Source organism: Piliocolobus tephrosceles, chromosome 21, assembly GCF_002776525.5.
Source record: "Piliocolobus tephrosceles isolate RC106 chromosome 21, ASM277652v3, whole genome shotgun sequence".
In the NCBI taxonomy this organism is placed as follows: Eukaryota; Metazoa; Chordata; class Mammalia; order Primates; family Cercopithecidae; genus Piliocolobus; species Piliocolobus tephrosceles.
Window position 1 is genome coordinate 47,938,722 of NC_045454.1, and position 14,024 is coordinate 47,952,745.

Sequence of the window (14,024 nt, forward strand, 5' to 3'; positions counted from 1 at the left end):
GTAGAGACGGGGTTTCACCATGTTAGCCAGGATGGTCTCGATCTCCTGACCTCGTGATCCACCCGTCCCGGCCTCCCAAAGTGCTGGGATTACAGGCTTGAGCCACCACGCCCGGAAAGAATTTTCAATACAACATTGAATAAAAGTGGCGGCTGGGCGCGGTGGCTCTTGCCTGTAATTCCAGCACTTTGGGAGGCTGAGACACGTGGATCACCTGAAGTCAGAAGCTTGAGACCAGCCTGGCCAACATGGTAAACCACCCCGTCTCTACTAAAATACAAAACGTAGCCAGGCATGGTGGTGGGCACCTGTAATCCCAGTTACTTGGGAGCCTGAGGCATGAGAATCACTTGAACCCAGGAGGCGGAGGTTGCAGTGAGCCCAGATAGCGCCACTGCACTTCAGTCTGGGCGACAGAGTGAGACTTTGTCTCAAAAAAGAATAAAAAAGAAAAAAGAGAAAAAGAAAAGGAAGAAATTATGAGAGTCGGCTGGACACGGTGGCTCACATCTGTTATCCTAGCACTTTGGAAAACTGAGGCGGGTGGATCACTTGAGGCCAGGAGTTCGAGACCAGCCTGACCAACATGTCAAAACCTTGTCTCTACTAAAATTACCCGCCAAAAATTAGCCAGATGTGGTGGTGCACGCCTGTAATTCCAGTTACATGGGAGGCTGGGGCATGATAATTGCTTGAACCCAGGAGGTAGAGGTTGCAGTGAGCTGAGATCACACCCCTGCACTACAGCCTGGGGGACAGAGCTGGACATCTCTGTGTTAGACCCATTCTAGGGGGAAAGCATTCAGTCTTGTACCCTTAAGTGTGCTGTTAGCTGTAGAGTTTTTTTGTCTTGTTTTGTTTTGCTTGTTTGTTTGTTTTGTTGCTGTTTTTTTGAGACAGGGGCTTGTTCTGTCACTCAGGCTGGAGTGCAGTGGCACAATCATGGCTCACTGCAGCCTCCTGCTCCAGGACTCAAACAATCCTCCTTCCTCAGCCTCCCAAGTAAGACAACAGCCACCACACCCAACTAATTTTTTATTCATTCACTTATTGGTGAGACATGGTCTTGCCATGTTGCCCAGGCTGATCTTGAACTCCTGGCCTCAAGCAATCATCCCTCCCTGGCTTCCCAAAGTGCTGGGATTACAGGTGTGACCCACTGCTCCCTTCTTAGCTGTAGCTTTTTTTTTTTTTTTCGAGACAGAGTTTCACTCTTGTTGCCCAGGCTGGAGTGCAATAGCATAATCTCAGCTCACTGCAACCTCCACCTCCCAGATTCAAGCCATTCTCCTGCCTCAGTCTCTCAAGTAGCTGGGATTACAGTCACGTGCCACCATACCTGACTAGTTTTTGTATTTTTAGTAGAAATGGTGTTTCACCATGTTGGCCAGGCTGATCTCGAACTCTTGGCCTCCAGTGATCCGCCTGCCTCAGCCTTCCAAAGTGCTGGGATTACAGGCGTAAGCCCCTGTGCCAGGCCTGGCATACGCTATGTCTGTCCATTCATCTCTTCCTTACCAGCATGGGGCAGGGCCAGAGGTCCTCTTGCCTGCCAGGCCACAGAGAAGGAGCGCTGTCCACTGCCCGGCTGCCTGCTCTGGTCTTGGGCTGAGCCACAACTGGATTCCTGCGATTTGGAATGACAGGGATAGAGATTCCAGAACCAGATGTGGGTCGGGGGAGGAGACTCCACCATCTTGCTCTGATGCTGCCGGCTTGTTGTCATGGAAACCAAAGCCAAAGCCACTCTCTTAGGAAGGACCCATTAAGGTTCAGGAAATAATCAAGGCTCTCTCTGGCAGCCCCCTGCCCCCCCTGGTGGGAGGCAACCACCGTTTAAGCCCTTGAATATTGCAGCATTTTAGTTCTGCCCTCTTCCCTCACTTGCCTCCCTACAAAAAACTTCTCCAAAACATACACAAGGGAGCCAAGCAGGTGTCAGAGAAGACCCTCAAGGTTTCTGAACTGACTCCTCCCCAAGCCTGAGTCTTCAGTTCCAGCCCTAGCTGGGGACGATTCGCTGGGTGACAGCCACAAGCTCCTGTCTGTGTCTTGGCATCCTTTCCCGGGAAAATGACAGAGAGATACATTATAATTGCCACATTGTCTCTGAATACCAAACTGTTAGAGGAGTGGAAGGTAGGGGTTCAATTTGCAGACTGTGCATCAAACTGCCTGGATTGGGCTGGGCATGGTGGTTCATGCCCATTATCCCAGAACTTTGAGAGGCCAAGGCAGGCAGATCACTTGAAGTCAGGAGTTCAAGACCAGCCTGGTCAACATGGTGAAACCTCGTCTCTACTAAAAATACAAAAATTAGCCGAGCGTGATGATGGGTGCCTGTAATCCCAGCTACTTGGGAGGCTGAGGCAGGATAATCACTTGAACCCAGGTGGCAGAAGTTCCAGTGGGCTGAGATTACACCATTGCACTCCAGCCTGGGTGACAGAGTGAGACTCCATCTTTAAAAAAATGATAATAATTGCTACATTGTCTCTGAATACTAAACTGTTAGAGGAGTAGAAGGTAGGGGTTCAGCTTGCAGACCCTAGATGAAACTGCCTGGATTGAAATCCTGGCTATACCACCAGCAGCTGTGCAACCTCAAGCAACTTGCTTGACCTCTCTGGGCCTCAGTTTCCTCTCCTGCAAAACGGGGTGCGATAAGACTACCAACCTCGGCCAGGCGCGGTGGCTCACGCCTATAATCCCAGCACTTTGGGAGGCCGAGGCGGGTGAATCACAAGGTCAGGAGACTGAGACCACGGTGAAACCCCATCTCTATTAAAAATACAAAAAATTGGCCGGGCGCGGTGGTTCAAGCCTGTAATCCCAGGCTTTGGGAGTCTGAGACGGGTGGATCACGAGGTCAGGAGATCGAGACCATCCTGGCCTACACGGTGAAACCCCGTCTCTATTAAAAAATACAAAAAATTGGCCGGGCGCGGTGGCGGGTGCCTGTAGTCCCAGCTACTCAGGAGGCTGAGGCAGGAGAATGGCGTGAACCCGGGAGGCGGAGCTTGCAGTGAGCCGAGATTGCGTCACTGCACTCCAGCCTGGGCGAAGGAGCAAGACTCCTCTCAAAAAAAAAAAAAAAAAAAAAAAACTACCAACCTCGCAGGAGATCATGTGTCTAAAGCCATCAAAACAGTGTCTGAATAAGGAAAATGTGGTATATCCATGAAAGGGAAATATGACTCAGCCATGAAAAATAATGAGGCTCTAACACAGGCTACAGCAAGAACCTTGAGGATGTCAGGCTCAGTTGAGAGAAGCCAGACACAAAAGGCTACACAGTGTGTGATCCCATTTCTATGACATGTCCAGAACAGGCCAATCCAGAGAGACAGAAATCAGATAAATAGTTGCCAGGGGCTGAAGTGTGGGAAGAAGAATGAGGAGTAACTGCTTTTTGTTGTTGTTGTTGAAGCGGAGTCTCACTGTTGCTCAGGCTGGGGTGCAGGGGCACAATCTTGGCTCACTGTAACCTCTGCCTTCCTGGTTCAAGCAATCCTCCCACTGCAACCTCTCAAGTAGCTGGGATTACAGGTGTGTGCCACCATGCTTGGCTAAGTTTTGTATTTTTGTATTTTTTTTTTTTTTTTGAGATGGAGTCTCGCTCTGTCGCCCAGGCTGGAGTGCAGTGGCGCCTTCTCAGCTTACTGCAAGCTCCATCTCCTGGTTTCACGCCATTCTTCTGCCTCAGTCTCCGCAGCAGCTGGGGCCACAGGCGCCTGCCACCATGCCCGGCTAATTTTTTATATTTTTAGTAGAGATGAGGTTTCATCGGCCTCCCAAAGTGCTGGGATTACAGGCATGAGCCACCGCGCCCGGCCTTAATTTTTGTATTTTTAATAGATCCAGGTTTCACTATGTTGGCCAGGCTGGTCTCAAACTCCTGACCTCAGGTGATCCACCCGCCTGGGCCTCCCAAAGTGCTGGGATTACAGCCATGAGCCACCATGCCCAGCCTCCTCTTTTTTTTTTTAAGAGAGAGGAGTCTTACTATGTTGCTTACAACATAGTAAGACTCAAACTGGTCTCAAACTCCTGGCCTCAAGCCATCTTCCCACCTCAGCCTCCTGGGCAACTGGGATGACAGGACATGAGACATTGCATCTGGCTAACCTGTGGATTCTGACACTTAACTCTGGGTGATTACAATCATAATTTAATTGCTCTATGGCTGGGGTAGAAGGGGATCTCTCTCACTTTTTTTTTTTTTTTTTCTGAGACGGAGTCTCGCTCTATCACCCAGGCTGGAGTGCAGTGGTGCGATCTCAGCTCAGTGCAACCTCCGCCTCCTGGGTTCAAGCAATTCTCCTGCCTCAGCCTCCCGAGTAACTGGGACTACAGGCTCACGCCACCACAGCCAGCTAATTTTTTTTTTTTTTTTTTTTGGTATTTTTTAGTAGGGACGGAGTTTCACCGTGTTAGCCAGGATGGTCTCAATCTCTTGACCTAGTGATCTGCCCGCCTCGGCCTCTCATAGTGTGCTGGGATTATAGGTGTGAGCCATCACAGCCGGCTTTTTAATTTTTTTTTTTTTTTTTTTGAGTTGGGGTCTCACTCTGTCACCCAGGCTGGAGTGCAGTGGTGCGATCTTGGCTCACTGCAACCTCTGCTTCCCAAGCTCAGGCAATCCTCTCACCTCAGTCTCTTTAGAAGCTGGGACTACAGGCTCGTGACACCATGTTCGACAATTTTTTTTTTTTTTTTGTATGTTTGGTAGAGACAGGGTTTCACCATGTTTGCCAGGTTGGTCCTGAACTCCTGAGCTCAAGCAATCCATCTGCCTTGGCCTTCCAAAGTGCTGGGATTACAGGCATTAACCATCGTGCCCGGCCTCTCTCACATATTTTTATTTTTTATTTTTTTTTTGAGACAAGAATCTCACTCTGTCACCCAGGCTGGAGTGCAGTGGCGCCATCTCGGCTCACTACAAGCTCCACCTCCCGGGTTCATGCCATTCTCCTGCCTCAGCCTCCCGAGTATCTGGGACTACAGGTGCCCGCTACTGCGCCTGGCTAATTTTTGTATTTTTAGTAGAGACGGGGTTTCATCGTGTTAGCCAGGATGGTCTTGATCTCCTGACCTCGTGATCCGCCTGCCTCGGCCTCCCAAAGTGCCGGGATTACAGGCGTGAGCCACTGCACGCGGCCTCTCACGTATGTTTTAAGAGAGTCTTGCTCTGCCGCTCAGGTTGGAGTGTAGGGGGGTGATCATAGCTCAGTGTAGCCTCCGACTCCTGTGCTCAAGCAATTCTCCTCCTAAGTAGCTGTGACTACAATGTGCACCACTGCACCCAGCTGTCACTCTTTTTTCCAACAAGACAACGGCACGAAATGAAGTATAATGTGTTCTTCCGTCAAGTTAACCAGCCATAACAGCAAAGCCCAGGAAGTCAGGGATGGAAACTCAATTCACCTTTTTTAGTTTCTAAAGCCACTGGGTAGGCAGCTGCAAGCTGGGTCCTTGGGGGTGGCTGGGAGGAGGTGGTAAGTTGGTCGGGCCTCTGTGGGTGATGGCTCATCTTTACAGGGGTGTGTGGCCTCCAGGATTGTGTGTCTGATGAAGGTGATAGGTTCAGGCACAAGCATTTATACCCAAAGTGAATACTGGATGCCAGCACTGACTAGGCATGTGTGTGAGGAGGAGGAGGGTACGAAGATGAAACTGCCAGGAAAAACTGAGGGCTCCCGGGGGTCTTTGGCGGGAAATAAAAGGTGAGTGTGGTTTTAATAAGAATCAATAAGGGCCGACCGGGTGCGGTGGCTCATACCTATAATCCCAGCACTTTGGGAGGCCGAGGTGGGCAGATCACCTGAGGTCAGGAGTTCACAAGCAGCCTGACCAACATAGAGAAACCCTGTCTCTACTAAAAATACAAAATTAGCTGAGCGTGGTGGTGCATACCTTTAATCCCAGCTACTCAGGAGGCTGAGGCAGGAGAATCGCTTGAACCCAGGAGGTGGAGGTTGTGGTGAGCTGAGATCATGCCATTGCACTCCAGCCTGGGCAACAAGAGCAAAACTCCGTCTCAGAAAAAGAAAGAAAGAGAGAAAGAGAGAGAGAGAGAGAGAGAGAGAAAGAGAGAAAGAAAAGAAAGAGAGAAAGAAAGAGAGAAAGAGAGAAGGATAAGGGCCAGGCACAGTGTCTCATGCCTGTAATCCCAGCACTTTGGGAAGCCGAGGTGGGCGGATCACTTGAGGTCAGGAGTTCAACTGTGCCAACATGGCAAGACCCCCACCTCTACTAAAAATACAAAAATTAGCTGGGTGTGGTGGTGCATGCCTGTAATCCCAGCTGCTCGAGAGGCTGAGCCAAGAGAATCGCTTGAAACCAGGAGGCAGAGGTTGCAGTGGACCGAGATGGTGCCACTGCACTTCAGCCTCGGCAACAGAGCGAGACTCTGAAAAAAATTAGGCCGGTGCGGTGGCTCATGCCTGTAATCCCAGCACTTTGGGAGGCTGAGGCGGGTGGATTACTTGAGGTCAGGTGTTTGAGACCAGCCTGGCCAACATGGTGAAACTCCGTCTCTACTAAAAATATAAAATATAAAATAGCCGGGCGCGGTGGCTCAAGCGGGTAATCCCAGCACTTTGGGAGGCCGAGACGGGGGGATCACGAGGTCAGAAGATCGAGACCATCCTGGCTAACACGGTGAAACCACGTCTCTACTAAAAAATACAAAAAACTAGCCAGACGAGGTGGCCGGCGCTTGTAGTCCCAGCTACTTGGGAGGCTGAGGCAGGAGAATGGCGTAAACCCGGGAGGCGGAGCTTGCAGTGAGCTGAGATCCGGCCACTGCACTCCAGCCTGGGCGACAGAGCAAGACTCCATCTCAAAAAAAAAAAAAAAAAAAATATATATATATATAAAATATAAAAATTAACTGGGTGTGGTGGCACACGCCTGTAGTCCTGTGCAAGTGATCCACCCGCCTTGGCCTCCCAAAGTGGTCACCACGCCCGACCAGGTATTTGAATGTTATTCTGCAGTCAGTAGGGCTCTTGGAAGGGTGACAGGCAGGAGTGGAACTTGGTCAGATGTGTGTTCTGGAAAGTCCTCTCGCTGCGTGTACAGAATGAACAGGCTGCGTGTGTGTGTATGCTGGGAGGGGAGACAGTGAGGAGATTGGGACGCGCAGGGAGGCGGAGGTCATGGAGGCAGAGGGCTGGAGGACAGAGGATGGATTTGAGCGCAGTGACTCTTCTTGGGGACCACGGGGAGTGGATGAAGAGGGGAGGGTCTTGGGCATGTAGGAGAACTGTCATATTCATGGGCACATTGAGGGAGGAAGCTGGGGGCTGGGAAGATTGAGTGTTCAGTTTGAAATGATTAATTTGTGGTGATTGGGAGACACCCATAGTAGAATGCCCTCCTCCATTGAGGACCCCAAAAGGCAATATCTCTGTGCCTTTTCCTTTCTGAAAGACCTTGCATTCCCAGGGGGCAATTCTAAATAGACCAGGAAACCTCCCACAATTAGACCTAACCCAGACATTGAACCTCCCTCTGCTCAGCCCATTCATAAAGTGCCTCTGGCATTTAGGTGCCTTCTAATCTCATTTTCTCTGCTTGTTAATAGACCCACTGAGGCAGTACTCCTGGGAGAGAGAGAAAGATTTCATTTGTCTGGGGCTGAGGAGGGAGACAAGGGTTGCCAGAGCGAATGAGGAATCAATGCCTTGTAATTGCTAATTAAATGAGCCTGGCTCTCTCTCTTGGGGCTATGAGTTGGCTGGCCGGCCCTTAAGTGTCCACAAATTCAATTATGCTTCCCCAATAAACACCTGCAGCAACCATTGCCTTCCGGTATCTCTCTGGGGGAGACCTAGAAGAAGGATCTTCCTGTGTTTGCTGAGCCCATTCATTCATTTATTGATTGATGCATTGGTTTATTCTTTGATGCCTTTATTGATTCAACACATGCTTATTGTACGCCTGCTGTGTGCTGGGCCCTGGACCAGGCACTGGGGACACAGCAGTGAAAATACAAACATTGTTTCTGTCCTCACGGAGCTCACAGTGTAACAGGGAGACAAATAGACCTGTCAGTAGATAACATGAAAATAACTGGACTATGTGCTGCAGACACAATATCCTAGGTCTATGAGAATGTCAAGACAGACTTCAAGTGGGCAATGGTGAGGCAATAAGGATCATTTCCCTTGATGAAACGGAGCTTGCAGAAGAAGGCAGGGTCAGTTGTGGGGAGCTCTGGGTGGAGGTGGGGGGAGTACATTCCAAGCTGCAGGAACAGCAAAGGCAAAAGCCCTGAGGCTGGAGAACAGGTACCATGTGGAGTCTGTCACTCTATTAGGGTGTTGCAGAGAATTGGGAGTGAGTCTTTTTTATTTATCTATTATTTATTTTTTATTGAGATGAGGTCTTGCTATGTTGCCCAGGCTGGTCTTGAACTCCTGAGCTCAAGCTATTCTCCCACCTTGGCCTCCCAAAGTGCTGGGATTACAAGTGTGAGCCATCACACCTGGCAAAAGAGGTGAGCCTTCATGATGTCGTAAGTCACCACCGGGCACAAGTTCACGCTTGTCCTATGATTGGCGCATGACACTGATGGGTAGCAGAAAGGAAAAGAATCTTTTCTGAAACTTTTTTTTTTTTGAAACAGGGTGTTGTTCTGTTGCCCAGTCTGGAGTGCTGCGGTGCAGTCACGGCTCACTGCAGCCTTGACCTCCCTGGCTCAAGTGTTCCTCCCACCTCCCAAGTAGCTGGGACTACAGGCATGTGTCACCTCACCCAGCCAATTAAAAACAAAACAAAACAAAACCAAAACAAAAAAACAAAAATTTTTTTGTAGAGACGGGGTCTCACTATATTGCCCAGGCTGGTCTCAAACTCCTGTGCTCAAGCAATCCTCCCATCTCATCCTCCCAGAATGTTAGGATTACAGGTGTGAGCTCCCACACCCAGCCCACTTCTGGAACTTTTATTGAAAAGTACCCTTAGGCTGGGTTTGGTGGCTCACACCTGTAATCCTGGCACTTTGAGAGGCTGAGGCAGGAGACCATGTCTTTACAAAAAAAAAAAGTTTTTTGAGACAGAATCTCTCTCTGTTGCCCAGGCTGGAGTGTAGTGGTGCAAGCTTGGTCATGCAGCCTCTGCTTCCTGGGTTCAAGGGATTCTTATGCCTCAGCCTCCCGAGTAGCTGAGACTACAGGCGTGATCCACAACGCCCAATTTTTGTATTTTTACGAGAAATGGAGTTTCACCATGTTGTCCAGGCTGGTCTTGAATTTCGGGCCTCAAGTGGTTCACCTGCCTCAGCCTCCCAAAGTGCTGGGATCACAGGCATGAGCCACCACGACCAGCCAAAAAAAAAAAAAATTCTTTTTTAATAGAAAAGTACCCTGAGAACCCTGGTCTATGGAGGGTTTTAACTGCCATTCCCTCATTGAGTCCCCCAGGAAAGCGCCATGAGGTGGTTAGAGGTCTTGGGTTTAGAGTCAGGTATTTTCTATCTCCAGGCTTGTGGGGGCGTTCGAGTGATTTGACCAACCCCATACATGGTGCATGGCTGTATGAGCACAGGATGTATGTCCTTGTTTGCTTCCCTCCCTTGCCTGTGCCTGTATCCCCTGGAGTGAGCCAGCCCCCACTCCAAGTGGAAGCGATTCCTCCCCAACCTCCCCGGTTCTCCCCCACGGGCCAGCCCATTTAAGGCGAAGGTCGAAGGGAGTCTGCGCTATGAGGCCGGCTGTGACTTGTTGTCGTAGCACATCAGAACAACAAAATCACTAGTCTTCCACACAGCACTAGACCACAGCCACTCTAATCTTCTTCACCACCCCCTGCCCCATGTCTGAGATCCCTGCCCAGCTCCTCCTTCTCACCTGAGCCAAGCTGTGACACCTGGGCTTCCTGCTTCTGTGCTGCCTCCCTGTTTTCCATTCCCAGGTCTCCTGGAGAGAGGCAGAGTCTGATCTCCAAGGGCACAACTCCCACCCAGGCACATCAGAGACATGGGATTTAGAGTTGGACGGATGGGGTTGACTTACAGCTTCACTTGTGGGCTGAGAGCCCCTGCGTGGGTTATTTTTCTGCCTTTTTCGGGGCCTTGGGTTCCCCAAATGTCACGTGGGCACAGTAACACCCATGTCCTAGGGTTGAAGATGGCATGATATGCTGTATGTACAATGCTTGGCACAAGGTTCCTCACTGAAGTCTGGAAGGGACACCATAATGTCATCTTAGCAGGCACCTGTTACTCCAGTGAGACATCTTACCTGTTGAAAATTCTGGACTTGGGTCAGGTGCGGTGACTCACGCCTATAATCCCAGCACTTTGGGAGGCTGAGGCGGGCGGATCACGAGGTCAAGAGTTTGAGACCAGCCTGGCCAACATGGTGTGAAACCCCGTCTCTACTAAGAATACAAAAATTAGCCAGGAGTGGTGGCGGTACCTGTAATCCCAGATACTCGGGAGTCTGAGGCAGGAGAATCCCTTGAACCTGGGAGGCAGAGGTTGCAGTGAGCCGAGATCGTGCCACTGCACCCCAGCCTGGGCGACAGAGCAAGACTCTATCTCGAAAGAAAAAAAAAGAAAATTGCAGACTTCTGTGTGTGCTTATCTGGAAAATACTTTGTTTAAAGATCCGTTACATGAGGGGCAGGTCTCCAGAAATGCCAGGTACCTCACACCACCCTCTCTCGTCCTCCTCCTGCAAAATCAGGGTCAAAGGGCTCTCCCGTTACCTGGGGGAGCTGTCCAGGGTTCTGGCGCCGAAACGGAGCCCACTGGGAACTGTCCTGAGCCCCGGTGCTGAAACAGATCGCGGTTCTCTCCTTGGAACCCCCGAGAGGCGCTGTCCGGATACTTGGTGCTGAAATAAATAGCATTCTCCTTCGGCCGGGGGAGAGCTGTCCCTCGCGCTGAAGAAAACTTGATTTTCCTCTCTCTCTTTCCCGGTTCCCCCACCCCTCTTCGTTCTCGGTTCCTCCGATTCTTGGGAGACCCCACCCCCACTCAATTTATTTCCCCTCCTAGCTTCTTCCTGGGGAGCTTCAGAATGGCATTGGGAGGGGGAGACACAGAGGGGTCGCAACTAGCACTGATACCTGCTCCTCGCCCTGTACCACGTCCCCAGAACTTACCTCCGAAGCAGTCAGCCCCGCTGATCTCTGCTTTCCAGACCGTCAAACTTCGCCGTCTCTGTCCGTTCCTGGGAAAATGTCCATGCGCCGACCTGCAAACCAGCCTAATTCCCGGCATCCCATGTCCCTCAGACCACCCCTCCTCCCACGCAGCTGCGGGCCTCACCTTCTGTGTGCCTCACCTGCTTCCAGTCTTGTTGGCAGATGCAGGTGTCCCGTGGCTGCCGAGGCGGGGACCTGCGTTTTTATAGGCTTCGGGGAAGGCGGAGCGCCAGGAATCCTGGGAGGAGCTTCCCCAACTGACCAATGGGATTCTGCCTCAGAATGAAGCTCCAAAGATTACCTCATAGATTGTGGCCCACACTTCAGAATAAAAGTCTGGCATCTACCCAAAAACTGGGCTAGGGGATTTTTTTTTTTTGGATGGGAAAGGAGCCTTCATTGTGGACCACCGAGTCTCCGCACTCTCTCCATTCCCCTCCTGGGTTCCTGAGCTCCAAGATGGTTCAGGTGTCCTGGCTGGCACCTGTTTCTTCGCATTCCCAATTTTTGCGATTGCTCCTGGTTCAGGAAAGAAAAAGCTGGTAAACTGTTTTGGGAAAAATAAGGGATGTTGAGAATATTAAAGTCCAGTTCTACCTAAGGCAACTGACGTCTGTGAAAATGGAGGACTCAGAAGACTCTGGGGCAGAAATGGGACTTAAGCCTGAAGCTTTTGATTCCTGGACTCAAAACCTAACTTATAAAATTCAGCTTATTGTAGTGCTATACTGGGCAGGCTCTGAACCAAAAAATGAAGAAACTAGGGTTCAAATTCAGATTTTTCTTCTCCTTCCTTTGGGACGTTGGGCACAGTTGTGCCTCACTTTTTGCAACTGTGAAGTGGTAATAGTAGAGAGTTTGATGAGAATTAATGATATAGTGTGGATTGCATGTTGGAAATAATCAGGGCAGGTGCTAATGACTTGAGTGAGGCACTGGCCTCAGGTGCAAAATTTAAAGGAACACCAAAAAACTCAATAATCAAGATAAATAGTATTTCAGGCCAGGTGCAACGGCTCATGCCATTGTGTACTTTGGGAGGCCAAGGTGGGGGGATCACTTGAGGTCAGGAGTTCAAGATGAGCCTGAGCAACACAGTGAGACCCCGTTTCTGAGAGAGAGGGGGAGGAGAGAGAGAGACAATGGCACCTGTGATTCCAGCTACTTGGGAGGCTGAGGTGAGAGGATCACTTGAAGCCAGGAGGTCGAGGCTGCAGTGAGTTATGATTGCACCACTGTACTCCAGCCTAAGTGATAGAGCAAGACTCTGTCTCAAAAAAAAAAAAAAAAAATCAGTGCTATGTTTTAAGAAATCAAAACGTATGCCAAAATCCACAATGAACAAAATATCAAAAATGTAAATGAAGGCAGAACCAGCCTTTCTGACTTTTCCTTTTGCCTAAGGTCCCAATGTGGCTTGGCATGGCACTAGCAATCATGTCTGTTTATGGTAAGTTTTGTAATAACACAACTGTTATTCTTTCCTGATCTATTCCACCCATGTATTTGCTCAACAAACTTTTGTTGTACTAGGCACTGGACATACATACATGAATTCAGCAAACAACCTTGCCTTTACGGAGGGTAAGGACATGAAAATTTTGCTCACATGCTGGTATGGGTATTGGGCTGAAGGAACAGTTAGTGTAAAGGCCCTGCTGGGGGTAGGGGAAAGAACAGGCCCTGGAGGGTGAGCAAGCGTAGAGGGGACAGTTAGGATATAAATCTGGGGACAGCTGGACAGGACCTGATCATTCAGGCCAGGACCAAAGTGAAGTTCCTTAGTTTGCACAGGAAAACCTGCCACCCTTTCTCTCTCCCCATCCCTAAGCTTTTACTCTGTGCCAGGGTCAGCGCCAAACATTCTACCTGATGTGTGTTCTGAAGGCCTCAGGGCAGCCCCATAAGATAGATCCCGGTCAAGCGCGTTGGCTCGCCCCTGTAATTCCAGCACTTTGGGAGGCCAAAGTGGGGGGATGACCTGAGGTCAGGAGTTTGAGACCAGCCTGACCAAATGGTGAAACCCTGTCTCTATTAAAAATATAAAAATCAGCTGGGTGCGGTGGTGGGCGCCTGTAGTCCTAGCTACTACAGAGGCTGAGGCAGGAGAATCGCTTGAACCCAGGAGGCAGAGGTTGCAGTAAGCCGAGATTGTGCCACTGCACTCTAGCCTGGGTGACAGAGTGAGATCTTGTATAAAAATTAATTAGTTAATTAATTTTTTAAAAAAGGGCCGGAAATGGTGGCTCATGCCTGTAATCCCAGCACTTTGGGAGGCCCAGGCAAGTGGATGACCTGAGGTCAGGAGTTTGAGAATAGACTGGGCAACATGTTGAAACCCCATCTCTACTAAAAATACAAAAATTAGTTGGGCATGGTGGTGCATGCCTGTAGTCCCAGCTACTCAGGAGGCTGAGGCAGGAGAATCACTTTAACCCAGGAGTTGGAGGTTGCAATGAGCTGAGATTGCGCCATTGCACTCCAACCTGGGCGGCAAGAGCAAAACTCCATCTCAAAATACGCAGAAAGAGAGACAGAGAGAGAGAGAGAGAGAGAGAGAGAGAGAGAGAGAGAGAGAGAAAGGAAGGCAGGCTTTTTGGCTGGGCCTGGTGGCTCATGCCTGTAATCCCAGCACTTTGGGAGGCTGAGGTGGGCAAATCACAAGATCAGGATATCAAGACTAGCCTAGCCATCATGGTGAAGCCCCATCTCTACTAAAAATACAAAAAATTAACTGGGTGTGGTGGCAGGTGCTTGTAATCCCAGCTACTTGGGAGGCTGAGGCAGGAGAATGACTTGAACTTGGGAGAAGGATGCTGTAGTGAGCCAAGATCGTGCCACTGCATTCCAGCCTGGGTGACAGA

At 50.0% G+C, this 14,024-nt stretch overlaps 1 protein-coding gene across 1 annotated transcript; it reads right to left on the reverse strand.

Moving 5' to 3' along the window:
• Window positions 1-7,861: 7,861 nt before the first annotated feature.
• LOC111521969 (putative uncharacterized protein encoded by MIR7-3HG) lies at window positions 7,862-11,365 on the reverse strand. The gene is made up of 3 exons (XM_023185654.1): window positions 11,119-11,365; window positions 10,720-10,847; window positions 7,862-8,254 (listed from the first exon to the last, which is right to left on the reverse strand). Exons 1-3 carry the CDS (start codon window positions 11,234-11,236, stop codon window positions 8,114-8,116), a joined length of 387 nt encoding a protein of 128 aa, XP_023041422.1. The 5' UTR covers window positions 11,237-11,365; the 3' UTR covers window positions 7,862-8,113.
• Between the last annotated feature and the right edge of the window lie 2,659 nt (window positions 11,366-14,024).